General features: G+C 28.3%; 3 protein-coding genes across 6 annotated transcripts; 2 read left to right on the top strand and 1 right to left on the bottom strand.

Moving 5' to 3' along the window:
- The first annotated feature begins 837 nt into the window (after nucleotides 1–837).
- LOC109609762 (DNA-directed RNA polymerase III subunit RPC10) lies at nucleotides 838–2,095 on the top strand. Of its 3 annotated transcripts, none has more exons than XM_020026524.2 (3): nucleotides 838–900; nucleotides 1,043–1,498; nucleotides 1,921–2,095. In XM_020026524.2, the coding sequence occupies exon 2, from the start codon at nucleotides 1,152–1,154 to the stop codon at nucleotides 1,488–1,490; it is 339 nt and encodes a 112-aa protein (XP_019882083.1). In that variant the 5' UTR covers nucleotides 838–900; nucleotides 1,043–1,151; the 3' UTR covers nucleotides 1,491–1,498; nucleotides 1,921–2,095. The 3 variants fall into 3 exon arrangements, with proteins under 3 accessions (XP_019882083.1, XP_019882082.1, XP_019882081.1); XM_020026523.2 differs by having other exon boundaries at nucleotides 843–900; nucleotides 985–1,498; XM_020026522.2 differs by having other exon boundaries at nucleotides 856–900; nucleotides 996–1,498.
- LOC105248155 (yrdC domain-containing protein, mitochondrial) lies at nucleotides 1,310–2,781 on the top strand. The gene is made up of 2 exons (XM_011252786.3): nucleotides 1,310–1,498; nucleotides 1,921–2,781. The coding sequence occupies exons 1-2, from the start codon at nucleotides 1,445–1,447 to the stop codon at nucleotides 2,695–2,697; spliced, it is 831 nt and encodes a 276-aa protein (XP_011251088.1). The 5' UTR covers nucleotides 1,310–1,444; the 3' UTR covers nucleotides 2,698–2,781.
- Nucleotides 2,782–3,852: 1,071 nt separating this feature from the next.
- Nucleotides 3,853–26,120, bottom strand: LOC105248154 (protein Lilipod). 2 transcript variants are annotated; one of them, XM_020026521.2, is made up of 9 exons: nucleotides 25,814–26,120; nucleotides 13,761–13,964; nucleotides 10,648–10,751; nucleotides 10,456–10,582; nucleotides 9,341–9,409; nucleotides 9,102–9,231; nucleotides 8,617–8,983; nucleotides 6,177–6,408; nucleotides 3,853–5,111 (listed from the first exon to the last, which is right to left on the bottom strand). In XM_020026521.2, the coding sequence occupies exons 2-9, from the start codon at nucleotides 13,828–13,830 to the stop codon at nucleotides 4,852–4,854; spliced, it is 1,359 nt and encodes a 452-aa protein (XP_019882080.1). In that variant the 5' UTR covers nucleotides 13,831–13,964; nucleotides 25,814–26,120; the 3' UTR covers nucleotides 3,853–4,851. The 2 variants fall into 2 exon arrangements, with proteins under 2 accessions (XP_019882080.1, XP_011251087.1); XM_011252785.3 differs by having other exon boundaries at nucleotides 13,700–13,964.
- Nucleotides 26,121–26,195: the final 75 nt, after the last annotated feature.

The raw sequence follows: 26,195 nt of genomic DNA on the forward strand, positions 1-26,195 counted from the left end.
ATATGTAAGACAAGGAAAGCATGACCACTTAGCATCTATCTCTCTCGGCTCGGGAATAATAAACAAAACGTACACTGTGCGACAACGATTCGTTCCGTGGTCCCTCTCGCGAGGCAAGGGGAGTGTAGCCTCTAACCAATCAGCCATTGCCACGCTGCCAGCTGATTGGTCACTTCTACGCTCCCCTTGCCCCGCGAGAGAGTGACCACGGAACGAATCGTTGTCGCGCAGTGTACCTTTGCGCGGCTTCTAGTATGTTATATAGTTCAATGCCCTTTACATATAAAAAAGTATAGAAAAAAATTTGATTGAGTTTATAAATACAAGATGTCCCATTTTCATCCATCACCCCGAATAACTTTTTTAATTTTGATTGTAGAAAAAAATGTTTCAGACAAAAGTTGTATGGTTTTAAGAGGCACATAAGACGGTGCGATTAGTTTGACCTTGAAGAGTCACTTGAAAGTCACGTGAAGGTCACCTCCAACTTTTTAAATGGGACACCTATGTATTCTTGCGTATTCTTATGGCTTATCTCGAGAGCTTTCCAAAATGCTATAATAAAGTATTTTTCCATTGAGTGCTTTCCGAGTTATGAGGCTTGAAATCATTTCTTAATTTTACAATTCGCTTCATACTTGACTGTGATTGGTCAATCTCTTAAGGCTTAAATTACCTATTGTAAGCCCGACCTAAACCTTTAGGATGAGTTTTCATTTGACGCTCGACACTCATTTTCAGCTTGAACAGATATCACGTGACCAGAAAATGACGAATTGGTATCTTTATTTTTAGTCACGTGATGTCTTTTGACGCTGGAAAACGTCAAGTGAAAACCTGCCTTTAGAGTTGATGTGACACACGTGTTTCAATACGACATAAAAGCGCTCCTCGGAACTCGTAAGCATTTTTTCTATTTCATATTATAATTATTACAATTATAATTATTATTAAAATTATTATTATTATAAGTATTTATATTAGAATATTTAAAGCGTATGAGGATTACTGCGTCGATATTAAATGATGTCATCATGAATAGAAGTTGAAAAAGAGGTCCAAATTCCTGAGGAAGCATGTGATACCAAGATCTTTAGAAATAAGAGATCACACGCTCAAGAAGAAGAGGATCATTTCATCAGTTTAATAATATGGTGTATCTATTTTGCCCATATTGCGCCAATCTTCTCCGGTTTCAGGAAGATCCATCAGGCAATCGGTTTGCTTGTCGCACATGTCCTTACATCTATAAGATAAAAAGCGCAGTTACTACACGTACCTTTTTTAATGAAAAGCTGGAGAAGACGGTTGTCGTCAACAAGGAAACCGCGTGGGAGGGCGTAGATTCGACAGACGAGCGTTGCCCCAAGTGTTCCTATCCACGTGCTTATTTCAAACAATTGCAGACACGATCCGCTGATGAGGGTATGACCTTGTTCTACAGATGCTGCAATCATTCGTGCGGCCACACTTGGCGAGTCAATACATAAATCAGCAGGTGATCAATAAAATAATTTATTATAGTGCCAATTGATTCCTCTCATTATTTTGTACATAAAAGTATTAAGGTAAGATAATCGAGAAATGAATATTTTACAAGATATTTTATGGTTTATGTAAAATTAAGAAATTATTTCAAGCCTCATAACTCGAAAAGTACTTCATGGAAAAATAATTTATTACAGTGTTTTGGAAAGCTTTCACGATAAGCTGCAAGATAATGTAATAAAAAATATAGGGTTTCATTTAAAAAATTGAAGCTGACCTTCACATAACTTTGACAACGCTATTCGAGGTCATAATAATGTTGCTGTGTAATGCGTCACATAAAACCCTATAACTTTTTCCAAAAATACCCGCGGCAGTTAATGTGTTAAAGAAGCTTAAGAAGACTCCTTAATAATTTTTTTCTCTCTACAGAGGCAAACAATCCAAAGTATTCGAGGGATCATGAATCCCAATGCAATGGGTCCTATTAAGGTCAACATGAACAACGCCAGGAATGAATTGAAGCTGCTCGAGTCAAAGGAAAAGCATTGGTTCTGCGGTGGCAACCGGAGTGTCGTGATGGCAGCCCAATTGTTGCAACAGGGCAAGATAATCGCGATCCCGACTGATACGATTTATGGTCTTGCTGGTGTGGCCGTCAACCCGCTCGCCGTTCAACGATTATATGAAATCAAACGGCGAGATGGAAGCAAGCCACTGGCGATCTGTCTGAGTAATGTCAAAGAGATTGGTACATGGGGTGTTCTGGACGACGTGCCATCTGGTATGTTGGAGTGTCTGCTTCCTGGGCCCTGTACGATATGTTTGCGACGCACATCCGCTTTACCAAAATCATTCAATCCGGGCCAAGAGACTGTCGGGATTCGTGTGCCGGATAACAAGTTTGTACGCAGCGTCGCCAAGATTGTTGGTCCATTGGCACTCACCAGTGCCAACATTAGTAGCGAACCAAGCAGTCTATACCCGGACGAATTTCGCGCGCTCTGGCCCAAGCTCGACGGCGTCTTCCACGAGACGTCAAATTCGAACAAGCGGCTCGAGAGTCGCCGAGTCGGTTCCACTGTGGTGGATCTGTCAACACCAGGCTATTATAGAATTGTCCGTCATGGTATCGCAGGGAATATCATCATTAACGTATTAAATAAGTACGGATTGAAGAAAATTATGGACAATGTGTGCACTATGTGATTAAAGTTCTTAATTATAAACGGGGTATTATATTTAATTATTATTACGTTTATAAAAAAATAAAATTTAAGAAATTATATTGTGTCATTTCTAGCGCAGTTGAGAGAGTCTTTTTATTGTTAATATAAAAACCTTGTATGATTCTATTTAAAAAATTCAAGATAACTTTAACTTTTTATTAACGAAAGCAAAAATTCTGAAATTTTTATTACTTTATTAAGAACAATCAGTGTTTGCTGTAGATAATTTCAAAATTATCTAGATAAAGATAAAAATTTATCTTAGATGAGATAAAGATGATTTTGCTTTTACTCAATCTAGATAAGATAATTTTGCGATAATCTAGATAATTATCTAGATATTTTTGTTTATTTTAGAAAACTATAAATATTTGTAAAAAATGTGACGTAGATTATAAATGGGATATTAAAATCATAAACACGTATTCTTTCTCTTTTCCTAACCCTAGTAGCAGAATGACGTCAAATGACGTCTTAATAACGTCTTAATGACGTTTTTAAGATGTTTTTAGACGTCATCTTGCTACCTGGGAAAGAATATTTAATATTATAAAGAAATAATAGCAAAAAGGTATAAATGATATGATAAATATTTATTTATTAATTTATATTTATAATATATTTATAATATATTAATAATAATATAAAAAATATATTTTAGATATTTTAGATAGATTTTTAGAAGCTTGCCTGGTTAGGCAAACTTTTTTGCATGATGAAAACGTCATCTTAGACAATTGTTAGATAAGATGACATATATTTTTCATCTAAAATAAAGATAAAGATACTTTGCATTTCTTCATCTAGTTAAAGATAAAGATGATCCATTTCTTTATCTAGATGATTATCTAGATAATTTTATCTAAATACCAGCAAACACTGAAAACAATTGTATGAATAGGACTTTGATTTTTTTTTTATCATAAATATCTAGAAAATCGTGCAGTCCATTACGATATGTAGGTTTTGAAAAAAGGCTTTTTTAAAATTTTATTGCAATTTATTTTCAATCTGAGAACATTTTACTCTTCTGTCACATAAGATGTCATTAAATAATTCTGTTTTAATTTATTTAATAATATAATTTCATAGGTTTTTTTTTAAAGTAGTCATTAAAATATATTCATTATTTAAATAGAAAATTTATTTTCTTCTATTTACGATGATACCAATGTTTATAAAATGAGGACGTTTAAAGGCAAATAAACATTCATTGATCAAGATTCTTCCTGTGAAGAGAAGATTCTTGCAGTATATAAATTTCTTTCAACATTCTGTGCATACACAAATACATACACACACACACACACACATGCACGGATATCTTGAATCATATGTGTTCTTCAATCCTTATTTCCATCGTAAATTAATTCGTTCGATTACACATATGTAAACGCAGACACGCTCGATGCTGGATCTTCCCTTGTCTCATGGGAGGGATCCCAAATATATTCTTAAAAATAGTATTAATGTAATAAATAAATATTTAGCGCTACGCATATCGCCTCTTCATCCTTATCAGGCTATGTCCTTAACTGGCCTCATGCGTTTTAATTACAAATGATCACTAGGCAGAATGATAACGTTCGCTTATATATAATCGATTCTAAGCGAATAAACTTTTTAGATTCTCACAAAAGTTACATTGGCTCTTTGGTGCCAAGCGATTTTTGGGGATAATGCGAGGACAAGAGCACATGCGAGACTATTTGAAGATTAAAAAGAGAAAAGAAATTGTATTGAAATCACGGATATTCGTCCAAAAAGGTCTCAGATTCTCGCACATGTATCAGACATTATTTATAAACAGTATTAAAAATTTTTAAGAATATTAAAAGAAACGAAAAGTTTCAGAATCTCTCTCTCGAAATAGAATAGAATAGAATAGAAAATCTCAGTATAATGAAAATTCTACGTAAGAATCTCTAACAGCCTAAGAATTCAAAAGTCGAAAGATTAGTATATTCGAAGTTCTCCAAATTTAAGAAACAAATCTCGGTGATTGGAAAGCTCTAAGAGCTTTTTGTAATTTACAAGACGCAACACATGCAAGAATTTAGAAGCCAGGAGCAACTTTCGTAAGATCCCGATGTACTTTCTGCTTATTAATTATATAATAATATAATAAATCAGTCTAATCTTCCTTTGTAGAAAACATCCCTGACGGCGGTGAGTTTTTCTTCGAGTCGGCGATAATGCTCGTAGTCCTGAAAATACCCAGCAAACTGCTCCTCAGACGAGTGTAGATCTCTTTACGCACAGTCGCGGTGAACTTGGTGGCCAAACAGCCGATTGCTGCCGTGGCGAAGATCAGATTATAGAGGAGTACAAGCTTGAAATTACCAAGCCACTCAATGCGTCCGAAGTCACCCAGCAAATCGAAGTTTGTCATTCCTGAAAAAAAAAAACAGGAAACGAGGTATACAGGATGTCCCATTTTAAAGGACCTACTCAAATATCTCAGAAACACTTTGTTAAATCGAAAAATGTTTCAAACAAAAGTTGTGTGGCTTCAAGGGAGCGATAAGATGGTGACAATGATTTGACCTTGGAAAATCATTTGAAGGTCATGTGAAGGTCAACTTTAAAATCATAGATGGAAACCCCGATTTTTTATTTGGTATTCTTGTAGCTGACATCGGGAGCTTTCCAAAACACTATAATTAAATGTTTTTCCAATAAGTATTTTTCGAGTTATAAGGCTTGAAATAATATCTTAATTTTACATAAATATCTAGTAAAATATTCATTTTTCGATTATCTTACCTTAATACTTTTACGTGCAAAATAATGAGAGGAATCAATTGGTGTAAAGAAAAAACATAGTTGTTTCAAAGAAAAAATATGTAATTGTTACTTGCAAATTACATTTTCTTCTTCGAAACAACTATTTTTTTTACACCAATTGATTCCTCTCATTATTTTGTGCATAAATGTATTAAGGTAAGATAATCGAAAAATGAATATCTTACAAGATATTTTACGGTTAAAATTAAGAAATGATTTCAAGCCTCATAACTCGGAAAGCACTCAATAGAAAAATATTTTATTATAGTGTTTTGGAAAGCTCTCGATGTCAGCTTCAAGAATACTAAATAAAAAATAGGGGTTTCCATTTAAGATTTTAAAGTTGACCTTCACATGATCTTCAAATGATTTTCCAAGGTCAAATCATTGTCACCATCTTATGGCCCCCTTGAAGCCATACAACTTTTGTTTGAAACATTTTTCGATTTAACGCAGTGTTTCTGAGATATTTGAGTGAGTCCTTTAAAATAGGACACTCTGTATAATAACACAAAGAAAAATATTATATTATATTTTTATTATCAGACTGATTTTTTAATTCGTGAAAAATTCTAAAAAATTCTCAATTTTTTCTCTTTCAATCGTTTATAACTCTTATTCTAAATATAGTACGCTGATTGAGAGATATTTTTAAGGATAATTATTGACTACCTAGTATTCGAGATAACAGCGGTAACGCTGAACTGAGTACGAGCAACAAGGCGCAATTTGCGATGAGGTGGGTGAGCGGTGTAGAACGAAGTTTGGGTTGAACTCTTCTTACGCCTGGTAGAGCGTACAGACCGATCGCGCTAGTCACGGCCAAATAAAGGATCACTGCTACTTCGATCGTCGCACCGATGGGTCCAAGCTTAGACAAGGAGCTGATGCCAAGCGTAAATTGCTATTGAAATAAAAACGGAATTCGATTAATTAGCCTTGGAAATAGAAATGGGGGAAAAAAATTAAATATAACAATTAAAAATTAAAATTAAAAACAAACATAATAAACATAAATAAAGTATATTGTAGTAAATAGCAAAAATAGCATTAAAAAATTAAAAATAAACATTTAAAAAAATTAAAAAAAAAATAAAATCGAAAAAACGGGGTTTTTTCTGTTAAAAAAAAATTAATTTGGTTTTATTTTTTCATTGTTTTTAATATTAATAATATTATTTTTCTTTATATTTGTGTGTGTATGTGTTCGTAAATATAATAAAAAACTCTAAGGTTCATATATTTTTATTTTTTTTTTGAAAATAATTTTAATGAGTTAATAAGACTTGTGGCAAATCATATTAAATATGATTCATCATTCATGAATTCAGACATGATATCAGAGATCATTCAAACTATTTTTACTTAGATGCATAATAAAAATTTTTATTATGCATCTAACAAAATTATCTAAACTATGTTGTTCTTAGTATTTTAATCATAAAAATTATTCATAAAAAATTTTCACTTAATTTTTTAAAATTATTTCCAAAAAAAGAAAATTAAAAATAGAGAGAACTTCAATTTTTTTATTATATTGAAGTAGTAACTATAAAAAAATATAAAATATACTTTTAAAAATTACAAACTATGTCTTTCATCAATAATAAAGAATTCATTCAATTGTGATTTGGAGAATTTATTTAATTGAAATAGTAATTAACTATTTAACCAATTGGAATACAATTTATATTTAAAACAGTGATGGTTACTGTAAATCTAATTTAAAAAATCTAAAAAATCAAAAATAATAAAAATCTCAATTGCAATAATCAAAATATAAAAATTTGAAAGAAAAATAAAAAAAATGGCCTAAAGCTTTTTTTCACGGTTTTTTATGGGAAAAAAAACATTTTTGCTACTTTTTATTTTTCTATCTTTACTTAGAATAAATTTATTCTTCGAAATTACAATATATTATAATATGAATAAAATAGAAATACATTAATTATACAGGGTGTCCCATTTTAATGTCTCACCTCAAACAACTTTCTTATTTTTAATTTTAGAAAAAGATGTTTCAGACAAAAGTTGTATGGTTTCAAGGGGGACATAAGGTGGTGTCATTAGTTTGACCTTGAAGAGTCACATGAAAGTTACGTGACTGTCATTTTGAATTTCTGTAATGGAACACCCTATATATTTTTGCACATTCTTGTAGCTTATCTCGAGAGCTTCAAAACACTATAAATAAACATTTCTTCATCAAGTACTTTTCGAGTTATGAGCCTTGAAATCATTTCTTAATTTTACATAAACCATAAAATATCTTGTAAAATATTCATTTTTTGATGATCTTACCTTAATACTTTTATGCACAAAATAATGAGAGGAATCAATTGGTATAAAGAAAACATAGAGTTGTTTCTAAGAAAAAATATGGAATTGTTAATTGCAAATTACATATTTTTTCTTAAAAACAACTGTAGGTTTTCTTTACACCAATTGATTCCTCTCATTATTTTGTACATAAAAGTATTAAGGCAAGATAATCGAAAAATGAATATTTTACAAGATATTTTATAGTTTATGTAAAATTAAGAAATGATTTCAAGCCTCATAACTTGAAAAGTACTTGATGAAAAAATGTTTATAGTGTATTTATAGTGTATTTATAGTGTTTTAGAAAGCTCTCGAGATAAGCTACAAGAATATGCAAAAATATATAGGGTGTTCTATTTAAGAAATTCAAAATAACCTTCACGTAACCTTCATGTGACTCTTCAAACTAATGACACCACCTTATGTCCCCCTTGAAACCATACAACTTTTGTCTGAAACATCTTTTTCTAAAATTAAAAATAAGAAAGTTATTTGGGGTGGGACATTAAAATGGGACACCCTGTATACTATTTAAATTTATTATTTTCATATTAATTGATATTGATAGGAAAAATAATATAACAACGAGAGAGAGAGAGAGAGAGAAAAGCTTCAGTGAATTAATTATTTGAAATTTTATTGCTTTTTGCTACAGAATTTTTGATTCTCTTCTTGAAATTAAAATATCAAAAATTCTTGATATTTCCGATAAAATTCAATGTTAAGATTTCAATGTTAGATTTTCAAAGATTCAATGTAGATTTGTAAGAAAAGAAGCGTGTATACGAACCCTCGTGCTCAACGGCAGCGCTTTGATTCCTATCAGCAATTCCAATGTATTTTGCATCGCCAGTAAAGCCGTGGCAGTGGATAATACAAGCAGCATCAACATCGCCACCGGATAAAATAACGTGCGCCGAACCCACCAGGTTCTCCGCTGTTGATCCAGCAGCTGCCGTCGATGCTGAATGTCATTTAGCCGTTGAGAGAGACCTTTTTGCAGAGCACCGTTCCTTAGACATAGCAGACCCGGATTCACGCTTAGTAGCGGCTCGTCTTCATCCTCCTCCTGCTGCGCCGACAAGCTGCAACTCGCCGACGACGACATCGGCACCGGTGATACATACGACTTCCCTGTTGCTTTCACATGCTGCAATCTGAACGGATGCTGTTACACATGCTATTGTTATCATAAAAATATAACGGTCTATGAAAGAAATCTATCTATCATAAAAATATTACGATCTATGAAAGAAGGCAGAAAAGTGAGTTCACCTTCGGTTAATACAGTCCTCTTCTAATTTATATGCAAAATACTCCTCATTTAGATTCTTAAGAAACTGGGGTTTAACTAGAAATGACCCTACTACGCCAAACAGTCGTACAAATCCCACCGGAGTACATACTAAAAATATAGGATGCAATTAATGGAAAAATATTAATTAGCGAAAAATATTAATTTATTTATAGAATTACGCAGAAGTGAATGTTATTCGAAAAGTTTCGATACTTACACAATAACATTACTACGCCTACGAATGAGACGCAGGAGTATAGAAAAGGTAAATAGTAACTCCATAAATCTATAAAAATCGTATTTTATTAAATTGGATATCCTCAAGTGAATTTTATCCTTCGTTAGGATTCTCGCGTTAGATCTAAGTATATAGGGTTTTCGAAAAGTCCGGAAACGGTCGAATATCTAAAAAATAAAGCATTTTAAAGAAAAATGTTTCAAATAAAAATTGTTTGGTTTAAAGAGAGCTATAAAATGATGGCAATGGTTTGACCTTGAATAGTCGCTGGAAGGTAACATGAAGATCACTTTGAATTTTTTTAATGGAACACCCTGTATATTTTTGCACATCTTGTATCTTGTAGCTCATCTCGAGAGCTTTCCAAAACACTATAATTAAGTATTTTTTCAGTAAGTACTTTTCGAGTTATGAGGCTTGAAATAATTTTTTAATTTTTAAATAATTTTTTAATTTAGGCTTGAAATAATTTTTTAATTTTTTAATTTTTAAATTTAATTTTTAAATTTATTATTTTACATAAACTATAAAATATTTAGTAAAATATTCATTTATCTTAATACTTTTATGCACAGAACAATGTGAGGAATCAATTGGTGTAAAGAAAACACATAATAGTTTCTAAAAAAATATGTAACTTGCAATTAACAATTACATATTTTTTCTCAAAAACTATGTTTTTTATTTACACTAATTGATTTCTCACATTGTTTTGTGCACAAAACTATTAAGATAAGATAATCGAAAAATGAATATTTTACTAGATATTTTATGGTTTATGTAAAATTATGAAATTATTTCAAGCCTCATAACTCGAAAAGTACTTAATGAAAAAATACTTAATTATAGTGTTTTGGAAAGCTCTAGAGATGAGCTATAAGATTGTGCAAAAATATACAGGGTGTTCCATTAAAAAAATTGAAGGTGACTTTCATGTGACCTTCCAGCGACTATTCAAGGTCAAACCATTACCACCATTTTATAGCTCTCTTTAAACCAAACAACTTTTATTTGAAACATTTTTCTCTAAAATGCTTTATTTTTTAGATATTCGACCGTTTCCGGACTTTTCGAAAACCCTGTATAATACTTACTGAGCAACGTGTGTAAACTCGAGTTTTGATAATCCAATAGAGATGAGAGGACATAAGTCATTCCTAGTACAAGAGTGCCCAGAAGACCGAGGACTGTCATTGTCTCATATACTCTCGCCATCACACCCTACGACCAGAAGTAGTTATAAAAGAAAAGGATATAGGCTCGTTATTACAAGTGTTTTGTCTTACCTTCTTATGGCCTTCAAAACCCTCCGATTCCGTAAAGAGATAAGCAAAAGGCAGAAATACGAAGAGCGATAGGTTTGAGAACAAAAATACGTGGTTCCACAGACCTGTCAATAATGAATATATCTGGTTAAAATATGAAGATTACATGAAAATACAAACAAAAAAATTTAAGATATTTATTTTAAAGTTTTCCTTGATATCCTTTTTGTTAATATCATTATTAAGGCTATATAGGGTGTTCTAAACCACTTTTCTTTTAATGGCAGACTCTTCAGAACATTTCAAGACAAAAATCCTAATACAAATCTCCTCCCCCCCGTCGATATGCATTTCTTATACAAGGTAGCTTATTTTAAATATTACATATTATATTTTTCAAAAATTAGATCTTCGAGAAGTCATATAAAAATTTTGTGACTTGAAGAGGGACATAAGATGGTATGAAAGATGGAGCCATTTCATGTTTGGGCGAAGGTCATGAAGTTATTTCAAAGTCATCTTTATTTTTTTAATAGAATCACCCTAATTTATTTATATAAATCTGATTACTCGCGATATTCGACGTGAAAAGTTGTAAGTACAGAATGACCAAAAATTAAATAATTTACGAGATATTTTGTATTTTAATTTGATACAATTTTACATAAACTATATCACACAAAAATATCATAAATTATTAATTTTTTTATCATGTTACTTCAATATTTTTATGTATATAATAATGAGACAAATCAATTGGTGTAAAAAAACCATGCAGTATTAAGAAAAATGTATAGCTGGCTATACGTGGCAAATTTATATATTTTTTATGAACATGTAAATATTTTCGCATATTATACCAAAATTGATTCCTTTCTTTCAATTGATTCTATTATTTCTGTATAAAAATAAAATAAAATAATCGAAAAATGAATATTTTACGAGATGCTTTATAGTTTATATAAAATTATGTCAAATTAATGTATATAAAATGTCTTGTAAAATATATATACAGAGTATCCCATTTTAATGTCCCATCCCAAATAACTTTCTTATTTTTAATTTTAGAAAAAGATGTTTCAGACAAAAGTTGTATGGTTTCATGGAACACCCTATATATTTTTGCATATTCTTGTAGCTTATCTCAAGAGCTTTCCAAAACACTATAAATAAACATTTTCTCATCAAGTACTTTTCGAGTTATGAGGCTTGAAATCATTTTTTAATTTTACATAAACCATAAAATATCTTATAAAATATTCATTTTTCTATCTTACCTTAATACTTTGATGTACAAAATAATGAGAGAAATCAATTGGTGTAAAGAAAACATACAGTTGTTTTTAAGAAAAAATATGTAATTTGCAATTAACAATTCCATATTTTTTCTTAAAAACACAACTGTATGTTTTCTTTTACACCAATTGATTTCTCTCATTATTTTGTACATAAAAGTATTAAGCTAAGATAATCGAAAAATGAATACTTTACAAGATATTTTATAGTTTATGTAAAATTAAGAAATTATTTCAAGTCCCATAACTCGAAAAGTACTTGATGAAAAAATGTTTATAGTGTATTTATAGTGTATTTATAGTGTTTTGGAAAACTCTCGAGATAAGCTACAAGAATATGCAAAAATATATATGGTGTTCTATTTAAGAAATTCAAAATGACCTTCACGTAACCTTCATGTGACTCTTCAAGGTCAAACTAATGACACCATCTTATGTCCCCTTTGAAACCATACAACTTTTGTCTGAAACATCTTTTTCTAAAATTAAAAATAAGAAAGTTATTTGGAATGGAACATTAAAATGGAACACCCTGTATATGTCCAATTTTTAACTATTTTTACCTTAATAACTTTTCACGCTGAATATTGATTTATTTAAATAAATTAGAATGGTTCTATTAAAAATAAAAAAATAAAAAAAAGGGATGACTGAAATCTCTCACGACCTCTTTATAATGATCACCCCTTATGTCTTCGAAGTCACCAAACCGTCAGATGCATTGGTGCCGTTGACACGGATGGGTTGCTATTCTGCTATTCGTTGATCGAATGAGCGTAAACACGCATTTCTTCCTTATACAGGGTAAGTTATTTTAAGTTACTTACCACAGTAACTTTCTTATTTTTGATTGTAGAAACAAATGTTTCAGATAAAAGTTGTTTGACTCGAAGGGGGACATAAGATGATACCATTGGTTTGACCTTGGATAATTGTTTAAAGGTCACATGAAGGTCATTTTTAATTTTTTAAACGGAACTCCGGATTTTTTATTACTTATTGTGATAGCTTATCTCGAGAGATTTCCGAAACACTATAATAAAGTATTTTTTTATTGAGTATTTTTCGAGTTATAAAGCTTGAAACAATTTCTTAATTTTACATAGTCCATAAAATATCTAATAAAATATTCATTTTTTATTTTACCTTAATACTTTTATGTCCCAAATAATATGAGGAATCAATTGGTGTAAAGAAAACACATAATTGTTTCTAAGAAAAAATATGTAATTTGCAATTAATTACATATTTTTTCTTAAAATAGCTATGTTTTTTTCTTTATACCAATTGATTCCTCACAAATTATTTCAAGCTTCATAACTCGAAAAATACTTTATTATAATATTTTGGAAAGCTCTTCAGATAAGCTATCACAATAAGTAATAAAAAATAGGGAGTTCCATTTAAAAAATTAAAAGTAACCTTCATGTGACCTTCGAACAATTATCCAAGCTCAAACCAATGGCATCATCTTATGTCCCCCTTCGAGGCAAACAACTTTTGTCTGAAACATTTGTTTTTACAATCAAAAATAAGAAAGTTATCGGGTGGGTAATTTAAAATAACTCTCACATATGCAGTCCTATCTATCATCTTGGATGATAGATTTGAGAGATATCAATGCATCATCACTTAAAATCGGCTAGCTTGTATACATTATCTTGAATTATGATCTGATTTACGTAAATATAATAAATTACTCCTTCTCTTCTTTTTCAAGCCAAGTCTTACAAATCTTTCTGTAAATTCAGTCCATGATATCCCATGTAGGTTCTCACCTTGAATGAGGGAGCTGTTAAGCCACTTGACATAGTAGCTGTTCGGATAGAGAATGAGTACCTCGTTGCTGGCGATAGACACCGGAAGTAGGAGGGTCGCGCCGACGGAGACCGCCAGAGCAACCGTGCATAACCAGAGGCTGATCCTATACACGGTGGCTTCATCCTCGTCTACTGATAGATAATCGTCGCGATCTCGGCGTCTGAAGCGTGCGATTAATGCGTAACTCGAGATATATAATAGCAGAAAAAGAAGCAAAAATATCTGAAAAAAAAAAAATTATTAATTATGTTAATAATATTTTAATTATATATATAGGGTGGCCCATTTTAATGCATCCAGTCGAATATCTCGAAAACCAAGCCCAGGAGAGAAAAATGTTTCGGACAAAAGTTGTTTGGTTTCGAGGGGGCCATAAGAGGGTACCATTGGTTTGACCTCAAAGAGTTATTTGAAGATCATGCGAAGGTTACTTCAATTTTTTTAAATGAAACATCCTATATATTTTTGCATATTCTTGTAGCTCATCTTGAGAGCTTTCCAAAACACTATAATAAAGTATTTCTTTATTGAGTACTTTTCGAGTTATGAGGCTTGAAATCATTTCTTAATTTTGCATAAACCATAAAATATTCATTTTTCAATTATCTTAGCTTAATACTTTTATGTACAAAATAATGAGAGGAATCAATTGGTGTAAAGAAAACACATAGTTATTTCGAAAACAAAAATGTAAATATGTAAAAATATGTTGTAATAAACAATTAAATATTATTCTTAAAAGTAACTATGTGTTTTCTTTGCACCAATTGATTCCCCTCATTATTTTGTACATAAAAGTATTAAGATTAAATAATTAAAAAATGAATATTTTACAAGATATTTTACGGTTTATATAAAATTAAGAAATGATTTCAAGTGTTACAACTCAAAAAATACTTGAGGGAAAAATAATTTATTATAGTGTTTTGGAAAGCTCTCGACGTGAGCTACCAGAATATTTAATAAAAAATAGGGAGTTCCATTTAAGAAATTGACGGTGATCTTCACGTGACTTTCAAATGACTCTCCCATGTCAAATCATTGCCACTATCTGATGACTCCCTTCAAGCCATACAACTTTTGTCTGAAACATTTCTTTCTAAAGTGCATAGAAGTTTATGAAATATTTCACCAATCTGGGACTTTTGGGACACTCTGTATATATAGGTATATATAGGTATATAGGTATATAATAATTATGTATAAATAAATTATTAATATATATATATATATTTTAATAATTTATTTATACATAATTATTATTCAATATCAAAATGTATTTTATTGTAAATTATACAGATGCACGTCTTTTATAATCAAAAAGAATTATTGTTTACCGTAATATACGTAATATACGATTGCAAAAATAATTATTTTGCGTCGTGAGAGGATAAACAAAAGCAGCATTTTTGCAGATATACTTAATATTCATTACTGATTGTTGGTGCTTGATAAAATTCTTGAGATATAATGACGTTATGTAAATAATACCATTAACGCCGATTAGAGGAATGCTTACAACGCAAAAAAAATATAAAAGTGTGTCGGTAAACGAAGCCATACTACACATGCGAATTAAACTTATCATCCCGTTGTTTTTTTCCATCACTGTATTTTTTTTAAATATCACAGGTATAATTTGCGATATAATTAATCAGTATAACAGCTAACAATATTAATAAGTGGAAATGAAATATTGATTTCTTAATTTTCGTTTCCTTCAAAGAAAAACACCAATGTTTTCAATTTAATTGAATATTTTTATTTAAATTAGTTCGCATAGGAAAATATTACAAACTTTAATTTTTGAATGTTTTTATATTTTGCAGATTATATTGTTCTGGTTTCTATATATATCTCTGCACAGTGTGTATCTGAAATGATACACTAAACTTTAGGAGCGTATTCTAGAGGTTAAAATAAGACTTTTTTTTCCTATGAACATGGGTCCGCAAATGAACCCCCCTCTGAGCTAGAGGCCCCTAAAGTTTGGGGAAAAAATTGAAAATTAGCTATATTTCAAAAAAATTATTATTTTACCTTAGTTTTGATGTTATTTATCATCCTCTTTTGAGAGATAAATAAATTTGCGTTGCGAGTGTTTGGTCAATTTCACACATTTTCGAATTTTAGCTCGGAGGAAGGTTTATTTGCAGACCCATGTTCATAAGAAAAAAGTCTTATTTTGACATCTAGAATACGCTCCTAAAGTTTAGTCATTTCAGATATACCCTGTATATATTTTTTGCATCAAATAATATAATATATTTTTATGAGATTTCTCATATTAATATATTTAACTTTAATAAAAATATATTTTAATAATATTATATTTCATACAATTAATATAATTTCTAATATATATTTCTAATATATATTAATAAATAAATAAATATATATATATATATATATACATATATATATATATATATATATATACATATATTTATTATATAAAAATTAATATTTATATATTTTTATTAATAAAAATTATATATTTATATATTTATTACAATAATATGTAACATATGTATTATGTAAAATCGCACAAAATTTTATTGAAATATATTAATTAATATTACATATACATACATAGATACGCGCGCGCGCGCGCGTGTGTGTGTGTACACAGAGTGTCCCATTTTATTTTCGTCAGTCAAATATCTTGATATTACTTAGAGTTAGAAAAAAATATTTCAGACAAAAGTTTTATGGCTTGAAGGGGATTATAAGATGGTGTCATTGATTTGACTTTGAAAAGTTGTTTGAAAGTCATATGAAGCTCACCTTCAATTTATTAAATGGAACTCACTATTTTTTATTACTTATTCTTGTAGCTTATCTCGAGAGCTTTCCAAAACGCTATAATAAAGTATTTCTTCATTGAGTACTTTTCGAGTTATAAGGAAATAATTTCTTAATTTTACATAAACCATAAAATATCTAGTAAAATATTCATTTTTTGATTATCTTACCTTAATACTTTTATGTACAAAATAATGAGAGGAATCAATTGGTGTAAAGAAAACACCACATAGTTGTTTCAAAGAAAAAATATGTAATTTGCAATTAACAATTACATATTTTTTCTTAAAATTAACTATATGTTTTCTTTACATAAATTGATTCCTCTCATTATTTTGTACATAAAAGTATTAACGTAAGATAATCGAAAAATGAATATTTTACAAGATTTTATGGTTTATGTAAAATTAAGAAACGATTTCAAGCCTTATAACTCGGAAAGTATTTAATGAAAACTAATTTAATTATAGTGTTTTGGAAAACTCTCGAGATAAACTACAAGAATATGCAAAAGCATATAGTGTCCCATTTAAAAAATTGAACCTTGGTGACCTTCACATGATCTTCAAATGACTCTTCAAGATCTAATGGCACCATCTTATGTCCCCCTCGAAACCATACAACTTTTATCTGAAACATTTTTTCGAATTTTTATTATTCGATATTTTCATTTTCCGAAATATTTGCCTGGGGAAATTAAAATGAAACGTCCTGTATATACAGGGCATCCCAGAACACTACATACAAGCGCTTGTGAGGAGGTAGAGGCCAGTAAACTGAACAGAAAAATCTTATACCATCTTACAATTTTCGCAATAATGACAGAAATATTTAGTATTTCTGTTATTATTGCGAAAATTGTAAAATGATATAAGACTTTTCTGTTCAGTTTACTGGTCTCTACCTTCTCACAAGCGCTTCTATTTAGTGTTCTGAGATGCCCTGAATATACATATGTATTAATATAAATTAATTTCAATATAATAAATATTACATTTTAAATATATGAATATATTTAATATGTCCACAAATATTAAAAATTTTTATAGAAAAATGTATATAGAGTGTTTGAATTAAAAATTGGACCAATGCTCGTGAGCAGTAGAGCATAATAAACGGAATCGAAAAATCTTTTAGCATTTTGCAATTTTTGCAATTTATTATTGTAATATCAATTGAAGAAAATAAGAGCGTGTTTCCCACAGCTAGAGTTCCCAACATGTGTTCGAAACGTGCCAACAGAGTAGTATCGTATGACAATGAAAACACAAGAGTCGTAGAATGCACAGCCAAACTGCTCGTTGCCACGTGATACTCGTGGTTGACATATTTAGAAAACATATCTCACTATCTAGATGCGTGAAACGCGTACTTATTCGCCAGTCCTTTTTAATTAATATTTCAATAATTATTGCAAAATGATAAAGAACTTATCTGTTCAATTTACTGCTCTACTGCTACTACCTCATAAGCGTTGCTCTAATTTTTATCAAATACTTTGTATAGGGTTAGGAAAAAGTCTGGATACCCCTTAATATTTCGAAAAATACGCATTTTTAAAATAAATGTTTCATACAAAAGTTATAGGGTTTTATGTGGTGCATTACACAGCAACATTATTATGACCTTGAATAGCGTTGTCGAAGTTATGCGAAGGTCAGCATTAATTTTTTTAATGGAACCCTATATTTTTTATTACATTATCTTACAGCTTATTCTGAGAGCTTTTCAAAACACTATAATAAATTATTTTTCCATGAAGTACTTTTCGAGTTATAAGGCTTGAAATCATTTCTTAATTTTACATAAACCAAAATATCTTGTAAAATATTCATTTTTCGATTATCTTACTTTAATACTTTTGTGCACAAAATAATGAGAGGAATCAATTGGTGTAAAGAAAACATAGAGTTGTTTTTAAGAAAAAATATGGAATTGTTAATTGCAAATTACATATTTTTTCTTAGAAACAACTATGTGTTTTCTTTACACTAATTGATTCCTCTTATTATTTTGTACATAAAAGTATTAAGGTAAGATAATCGAAAAATGAATATTTTACGAGATATTTTATGGTTTATGTAAAATTAAGAAATGATTTCAAGCCTCATAACTCGAAAAGTACTTCATAGAAAAATAATTTATTATAGTATTTTGAAAAGCTTTCAAGATAAGCTGCAAGATAATGTAATAAAAAATATAGGATTCCATTAAAAAAATGGAAGCTGACCTTCACATAACTTTGACAACGCTATTCGAGGTCATAATAATGTTGCTGTAACACATAAAACTCTATAACTTTTGTATGAAACATTTTTTTTAAAATGCGTATTTTTCGAAATATTAAGGGATATTCTTTTTCCTAACCCTATATATTAAGTAATTCAGTTTATTAATTCCTTAATTCATGTAATAAAGAATCTAAATCTGAGATTTTCCCATGAGATCATATTTCGACACGAGCGATAAATAAGACGATAAACGATTCTCATTCAAACGAATTGTTCGATCTATCAATTTAACAATGTTCAATTTATCGATCTGCTTACTCCGATCGATATCCTGATACTCCATTAGCGATCATTTATTTATTCATACGTTTATTAGTGTTTGTCAATATATGTATATTAGTGTTTGTCATATTCATTTATCTACGCGCCTGTATGTGTATTATCGTTCTCGCTATATTAATATAATATATACGTTATAATTGACGTATTAATTCGCCCGGGAACGAATGTAATAACGGAGCGCGTATAATTATGAACAAATAGAACACGAATACGTGACATTTTCGGCATCGTGGTTGGCAAAAGCTTCTTGTCGAGAGCTGAGAATAGGACGGATGAAAGCGGGACAAAGGCGAACTTTCGCGAGAACAATGCACCTATAAAGAAGCTCTGCTATTTATTTATAATTATTTGTACATCTATTAATTATTTAGACTATAATATTTATATTTATTTTATGATAAACAACATATATGTGTGCGCGTGTGTATAAAATTCAAGTATGATATAAATATATTAATATATAATATATAATAATATCATAATATATGATACATTAATATATAATATATCATATATTATGATATTATTATATATTATATATTAATATATTTATATCATACTTGAATTTTATACACACACGCAAAAATATTAACTTTATTATTTTTAATATTTTTAATATTTATTGTTCTTTCTATTTTTATTTGCTCCTTTATGTATGAATGAGAAATAATTTTTCCAGTAATAAAAGGATAATTAATCAATTTATATAAATATAATCTAAGCGATAATTATTTCGAGAGAGATTTGCTTTCTTGATAATTTCACAAGGGATCAATTTTTATATAATTATATAAGTTCTACGCAAATTTTATCGTGAGATTGAAGAATAAATTTTATTTTGTATTATCCTTTTTTCGTATCTTAATTTCTAATTTATTATAAAATTTAAACATGATAAAAAAATATTAACTTTATATAAATATATTATATTATTATATGATATATTATATATTAATATATCATATAATAATATAATATATATATATATATATATATATTATTATATTATATATATTATATTATATAATATAATATTTATATAAAGTTATATTATTATATTATATATATTATATATATTATATTATATAATATTTATATAAAGTTAATAATTTTTTATCATGTTTAAATTTTATAATAAATTAGAAATTAAGATACAAAAAAAGGATAATACAAAATAAAATGTATTCTTCAATCTCACGATAAAATTTGCGTAGAACATAATTATATAAAAATGGATCCCTTGTGAAATTATCAAGAAAGCAAATCTCTCTCGAAATAATTATCGCTTAGATTATATTTATATAAATTAATTAATTATCCTTTTATTATTGGAAAAATTATTTCTCTTTCATACATAAAGAAGCAAATAAAAAAATAGAAAGAACAATAAATATTAAAAATATTAAAAATAATTAAATATTAAATAATTAAATATTAAGAATAATTAATATTAAAACAAAATCATATATGTGTGTGAGAAAGATAAATAAAAATAATAAATAGTTACAGAATGCTTTTTCTCACAGAATAATCTCAGAATAAGGACATTGAATTGCCAAGAAGGCAGAAAAGATAAACGTATGTAGTTGATTACCGTTATCGCTCGTGTCATTTTTGATCATTGACCTCGATTGGAAAGTCTACTGAGCGTTATATTTCACGAGATTCTGAGTTTTTTTTATTTCTATTTATACTTCATTCGATCCGATTAAATAAACGGGATTTTTTACGAGAGCTATTTTTCTTCTTTCTCTTTAATTTTAAATTTCATTGTGTTCTTTCAAGGTTCTCCATCAGATATTTTATTTTATATTCATATTCAAGTATGTTTTATTGTTTCTTTCGTGATATTAACAATGTTTGCTGTAGATAATTTCAAAATTATCTAGATAAAGATAAAGATAAAAATCCGTAAATTTATCTTAGATGAGATAAAGATGATTTTGCTTTTACTTAATCTAGATGAAAGATGAGATAATTATTGCGATAATCTAGATAATTATTTAGATATTTTTGTTTATTTTAGAAGACTATAAATATTTGTAAAAAATGTAACGCAGATTATAAATGGAATATTAAAATCATAAACACATATTCTTTCTCTTTTCCTAAAGAATATTTAAATAATAGTAAAAAGGTATATAAATGATATGATAAATATTTATTTATTAATTTATATTTATAATATATTTATAATATATTAATAATATAATAATATATTTATAATATATTAATAATAACAATATAAAAAATATATAATTTTAGATATTTTAGATAGATTTGTAGAAGCTTGCCTGAAAAACTTTTTTGCATAATGAAAACGTCATCTTAGACAATTTTTAGATAAGATGACACATATTTTTCATCTAAGATAAAGATAAAGATACTTTGTATTTCTTCATCTAGTTAAAGATAAAGTTGATCCATTTCTTTATCTAGATGATTATCTAGATAATTTTATCTAGATACCAGCAAACACTGGATATTAATATAAATTCTTCTACTTGTTCTTTCTTTCTCTCGTTTTCAAGAAAATATTTCGGAGATAATTTATATAATTGCATTTGAATTGTAACTCTGTATTGTAATCATTTTTAACTGATGTATCATCAATCTGTCTGTCTTATTAATTATTTTGCAGAAGATTTTTAAATAAATAAATGAATGATTAAATATATAAATAATCACGCTTGTAATTAAACGTGAAAACAAAACAATTAAATTACAATTATATATATTAATTATACTCTTGGCAAATCGAGATGCGAGAACAAAGCTTTCACAAGAGATACTTTCCAAAGAGATAAGAGTCCAGAAGAACACGAGAAAACGAGGTAGGAAAAAGTATATCAGTCGACAGGCGCGTGTTTATTCCGATTATAATTGCATATCTGATCGTAACTGCAATATCTCAGACACATAAAGATAGCTGGCCAAATAACATTAAATTTGCTTTTTCCTGTGATTGCGCTTCTATATCATTTTTTGTATTTAAATTCAAATAGAAGAAAAGCAGAAGCTTTCTAGAGATGTAGTTTTCGATGATTTTAAGATCACTCTTCGATCTCGATTTTATCTATTAAGCATCGATTAATTTGCCAGTAAGCGATCAATATCAAAATTTTTAACAATTAATTATTTATATAATCATCAGTATAATATTTATTCATATTTACCATCTCATCAGTATAATATTTATTTGATAGAATATAATAATTTATTTGATAGAAATTTCCCACTATCGCACACTTCTGCAAGTTTATAAGATGTCTATTCAAATCTTAAAAATTAAAAAAAAAACATTTTAATTTTTTAAATCTTTTTGCTTATCAAAACTCCAACTAAAAAAATTTTGGAGATTTTTCTAATGAATTTTTCTAATTTTTCTAATTAAACTTTCATTTTTCACTTATCACGAAAAATTGTAAAAAAGAATATTTTAAAATATATTAAAATATATATTAAAATTTATATTAAAACATTTTAAAATATATTAAAATATTTTGTAAATATATATCCGTTTAAAATATATTATAAATTTATACTCAATTTGTATTTATATATTTAATTTCTTAATAAAATATGGAGAGAAAATATATGTATACTATTTATTCCATATCATATATATAAATTGAATATATATTTATAATATATTTTAAACGGATATATATTTGTAAAATATTTTAATATATTTTAAAATATTTTAATATAAAATTTAATGTATATTTTAACATATTTTAAAATAAAATAATTCTAAAATATTTATAATATATTTTAAACACATAATTCATAACTTGGCTTATCGGCGATTTGCTGATACAAAAAAAATGATCAAAGAAAAAATTTTTTCAAAATTCAAAATTCCTCTTGAGTTCCAAAATCTCAAGAATTTTCCGATCTTTTCAGTAAAATAAGAGAAATCCTGAGCATTCTTGAGTTGAATTTTCCATGTTTTTCTAGTGAATTTTTCCTGGTTAATCAACTTGATCCTCTTCTTTCTTTTTTTTTCATTTAAATCACATATTTTCTATCTCTGGACCGGTTCTCATCGCGAGAAATGCACAAAACAAAGATGACAAAAATGAATGCGCTTCCTACACGTGCTTCGAGAGCCATGACTAAGTCTGCGAAACGTATGTGCATTCACTTGGGTAAACGCCTTGCGCCAGTCGTTCGTAATATTTGAAATTTCTCCAAGTTTCCTAGTAAGTTTCATCTTATAACAAGAACAGAATAAATTCCAAGAGAATTAAAGTTGAATATTTTGTTCGAAGATTCGCAAAATTATTTCCGTAGAGAGAAACTCGCAGCAAATTATTTGTGTGCCACAAATTTACACAATTTTCACATTTTTCTACAGAAGAAATCCTTAAATTAAAGATAATTATTCGAATCAATCTACTCAAATTTTAAAAAATTCCTTGAAAATTCACTGATTTTCCAGAATTTTTATTAAAAATTCAGAATATTAAAGATGTTTTGGTGCAACGTTCTAAAATAAGATTTTTTATTCTATATGGTTTCTACTAGTTTTTTTTACTTATACGAAAGAAAAACAGTTTTAAATTTTAAATGCGAGTTTGCAAATGTACTGAAAAAATTGAACAATTTCATAAGATGAACATTTTCATTTGCATAACATTTTTATTTTTGTATCATTAAAATTAAGAACATGTAAATGTGTAATAAAGAATGTGTAGTGCATATTTAATATTTTCTCTAAAGACACTGAATATATAAATAGAGATAGATATATATTTATAATATATTTTAACGTTTTACGTATATAATTTATTTATTTACAACGGGAATAAAATTATCAAAAGGAGAATTATTTAAAAAATTCTGATTTTTCCAGGTATGAACAAAAGAAATTTCAGAATTTAAAATTTTTCATACCTTTCCAAGAAGTAGACGCTTCGATTTAGACAGTGAAATTGTTTGAAAAATTAACGCAAAATTTAAAAATAAATTCAATTATTTATAAATCTTTCCCAAAATACTGCATCGGTTACATAGGATATATATATATATATATATATATATATATATGATATACATAGGATATATATATATATATATATATATATATGATATACATAGGATATATATATATATATATATATATATATATAAATATAGGATATACATAGGATATATATATATATATATATAACATATACTTATATATATAATATTTATAAATATATTTTATAAATATATATATTATATTATATAATATTTATCATATTTATATTACATAATAAATATAATATAATAAATATAATAAATATATATATATATATATATATATATATATATTTTTTATATTTATTTATTTAAAAATATTTACGCTTTAAAAGTTTTCATTATGTACAAATGTGTGTTATATTTTATCAACTTTTTTGCTGATTTGTTTAAACATTTTATTATTTAAATAAATAATATTGCAAATCTGACTTCACATTTATAATCAGCGATCCAAAAAATTCCTATTTTGCATTAAATTTTGTTTCTTATACATTTTTTGTACTTATTGATGATAAGAGAGTGAAAATTAAAGACTATCTGTAAAACCACTTATGGGCAAAAATAGAAAAACACGGGTGAAATATTTTTGATAGTTCTACATTTATTTCAAATTTGAAAAAAATCGGAATATAACATCTGGGTACGTTTACTTGTTAGCCTCGTTAATCGATCCACGTCGACACACAGCAGACTTCCTGACAAGCGTTTATCATTCATTATAGTGCGATAACACTCATTTTCACAATTGAGTAATTATAGCAGCGAGCAAACTGAATCGAAAATTTCCTTCCTTTAAAATTTCCGCCACGTTTCCCCAATGTTCCCCTTGTATAAGAAGGTACCGAGTATGTATATAACGAACATATACAGGGTGGCTCCGAACGTTCCAGCCAGATTTTTAGATCTTATAGGAAATTTAATTCTGAACAAAAAATTTCCTATAAACTTGAGTCGAAGAATGCTTCCTTAAGAAGTTATCGCTCAAAAACCTCTGAAGGAAGAGCAAAAGGTGAAAAGAAAATAAAATAAAAAGAAAATAAAACTAAATAAATTTCTTGAAAAAAACGATAAAAATAAAAAATAAAAATCTTTTTCTTTTATGAAAATAAAATAATTTTTTTTTTTAACTAACTTTTATTTTATTTTCATAAAAGAAAAAGATTTTTATTTTTATCGTTTTTTTCTAAGAAATTTATTTAGTTTCATTTTCTTTTTATTTCATTTTCTTTTCACCTTTTACTCTTCCTTCATCAGAGGTTTTTGAGCGATAACTTCTTAAGGAAGCATTTTTCGACCCATGTTTATAGGAAATTTTTTGTTCGGAATTAAATTTCCTATAAGATCTCAAAGTCTGGCTGGAACGTTCGGGGCCACCCGGTATACAATATAATACGAAATATATTTTTGAATAATTCGCTATTAAAAAAAATATCTAATATAATGTAAAGTCCTCTTTAGGAAAAAAAAAGATTTGCCAGAGAATATAATTTATAAACCGCAATATTATACACACATACTCCAGAATTTCATTGAAGCGTACGAAGGACATCTACGTTTGATTGTAACCGCAGAAAAAATATATTCCTATTTTACGAGCGCAGGAGACGGGATGGGTTTTTTTGTGCTCTCGCAAGGAAGAATAAATTCACTCTATATACTTACTATATTTTCCCGCACGGTATTGTGAAACAACTGTTCCCTGAGGTCAGCGTCATCTTCCATCTTCACCTGTTTGTCATCAGCTGATAATCGTGGTTGACCAGCGGCAGCGACAACATTTTACCGCATTTTTTCTCGCACGGTTTCGCGGCAACGTGTATCCCGGAGGAAACGTCACGTCTAGGATATATCACGCTCACTCTCTCCTGACGTGTCTTTGCCTGACGTCAAACTGTATGTTTACGAGACGGTAGGCATGGCTCTTCACCATCATCAATGTCAACTGACTGACCAATCGGCCAACTGTCACCACGATCGTTTATGCACCTAAAGGTAGGTTTTCACTTAAGTCTGGAGCATATAAAAAACTTAGACAGTAAACTTA

Source organism: Camponotus floridanus, unplaced genomic scaffold (genome assembly GCF_003227725.1).
Source record: "Camponotus floridanus strain SB8 unplaced genomic scaffold, Cflo_v7.5 scaffold241, whole genome shotgun sequence".
NCBI classification, from domain to species: domain Eukaryota; kingdom Metazoa; phylum Arthropoda; class Insecta; order Hymenoptera; family Formicidae; genus Camponotus; species Camponotus floridanus.

What these genes read in the sequence shown, in the direction of transcription:
- LOC105248155 (XM_011252786.3), top strand. Translation starts at nt 1,445, where the DNA reads ATGCTGCAATCATTCGTGCGGCCACACTTGGCGAGTCAATACATAAAT. An exon ending in GTCAATACATAAATCAGCAG is followed by an intron (nt 1,499 to 1,920) that starts GTGATCAATAAA and finishes TTCTCTCTACAG; the next exon opens with AGGCAAACAATCCAAAGTAT.
- LOC105248154 (XM_011252785.3), bottom strand. Translation starts at nt 25,873, where the DNA reads ATGGAAGATGACGCTGACCTCAGGGAACAGTTGTTTCACAATACCGTG. An exon ending in TAACAGCTCCCTCATTCAAG is followed by an intron (nt 10,752 to 13,699) that starts GTGAGAACCTAC and finishes CATTATTGACAG; the next exon opens with GTCTGTGGAACCACGTATTT. An exon ending in GAGGACTGTATTAACCGAAG is followed by an intron (nt 8,984 to 9,101) that starts GTGAACTCACTT and finishes GCATCCGTTCAG; the next exon opens with ATTGCAGCATGTGAAAGCAA.
- LOC109609762 (XM_020026524.2), top strand. Translation starts at nt 1,152, where the DNA reads ATGGTGTATCTATTTTGCCCATATTGCGCCAATCTTCTCCGGTTTCAG.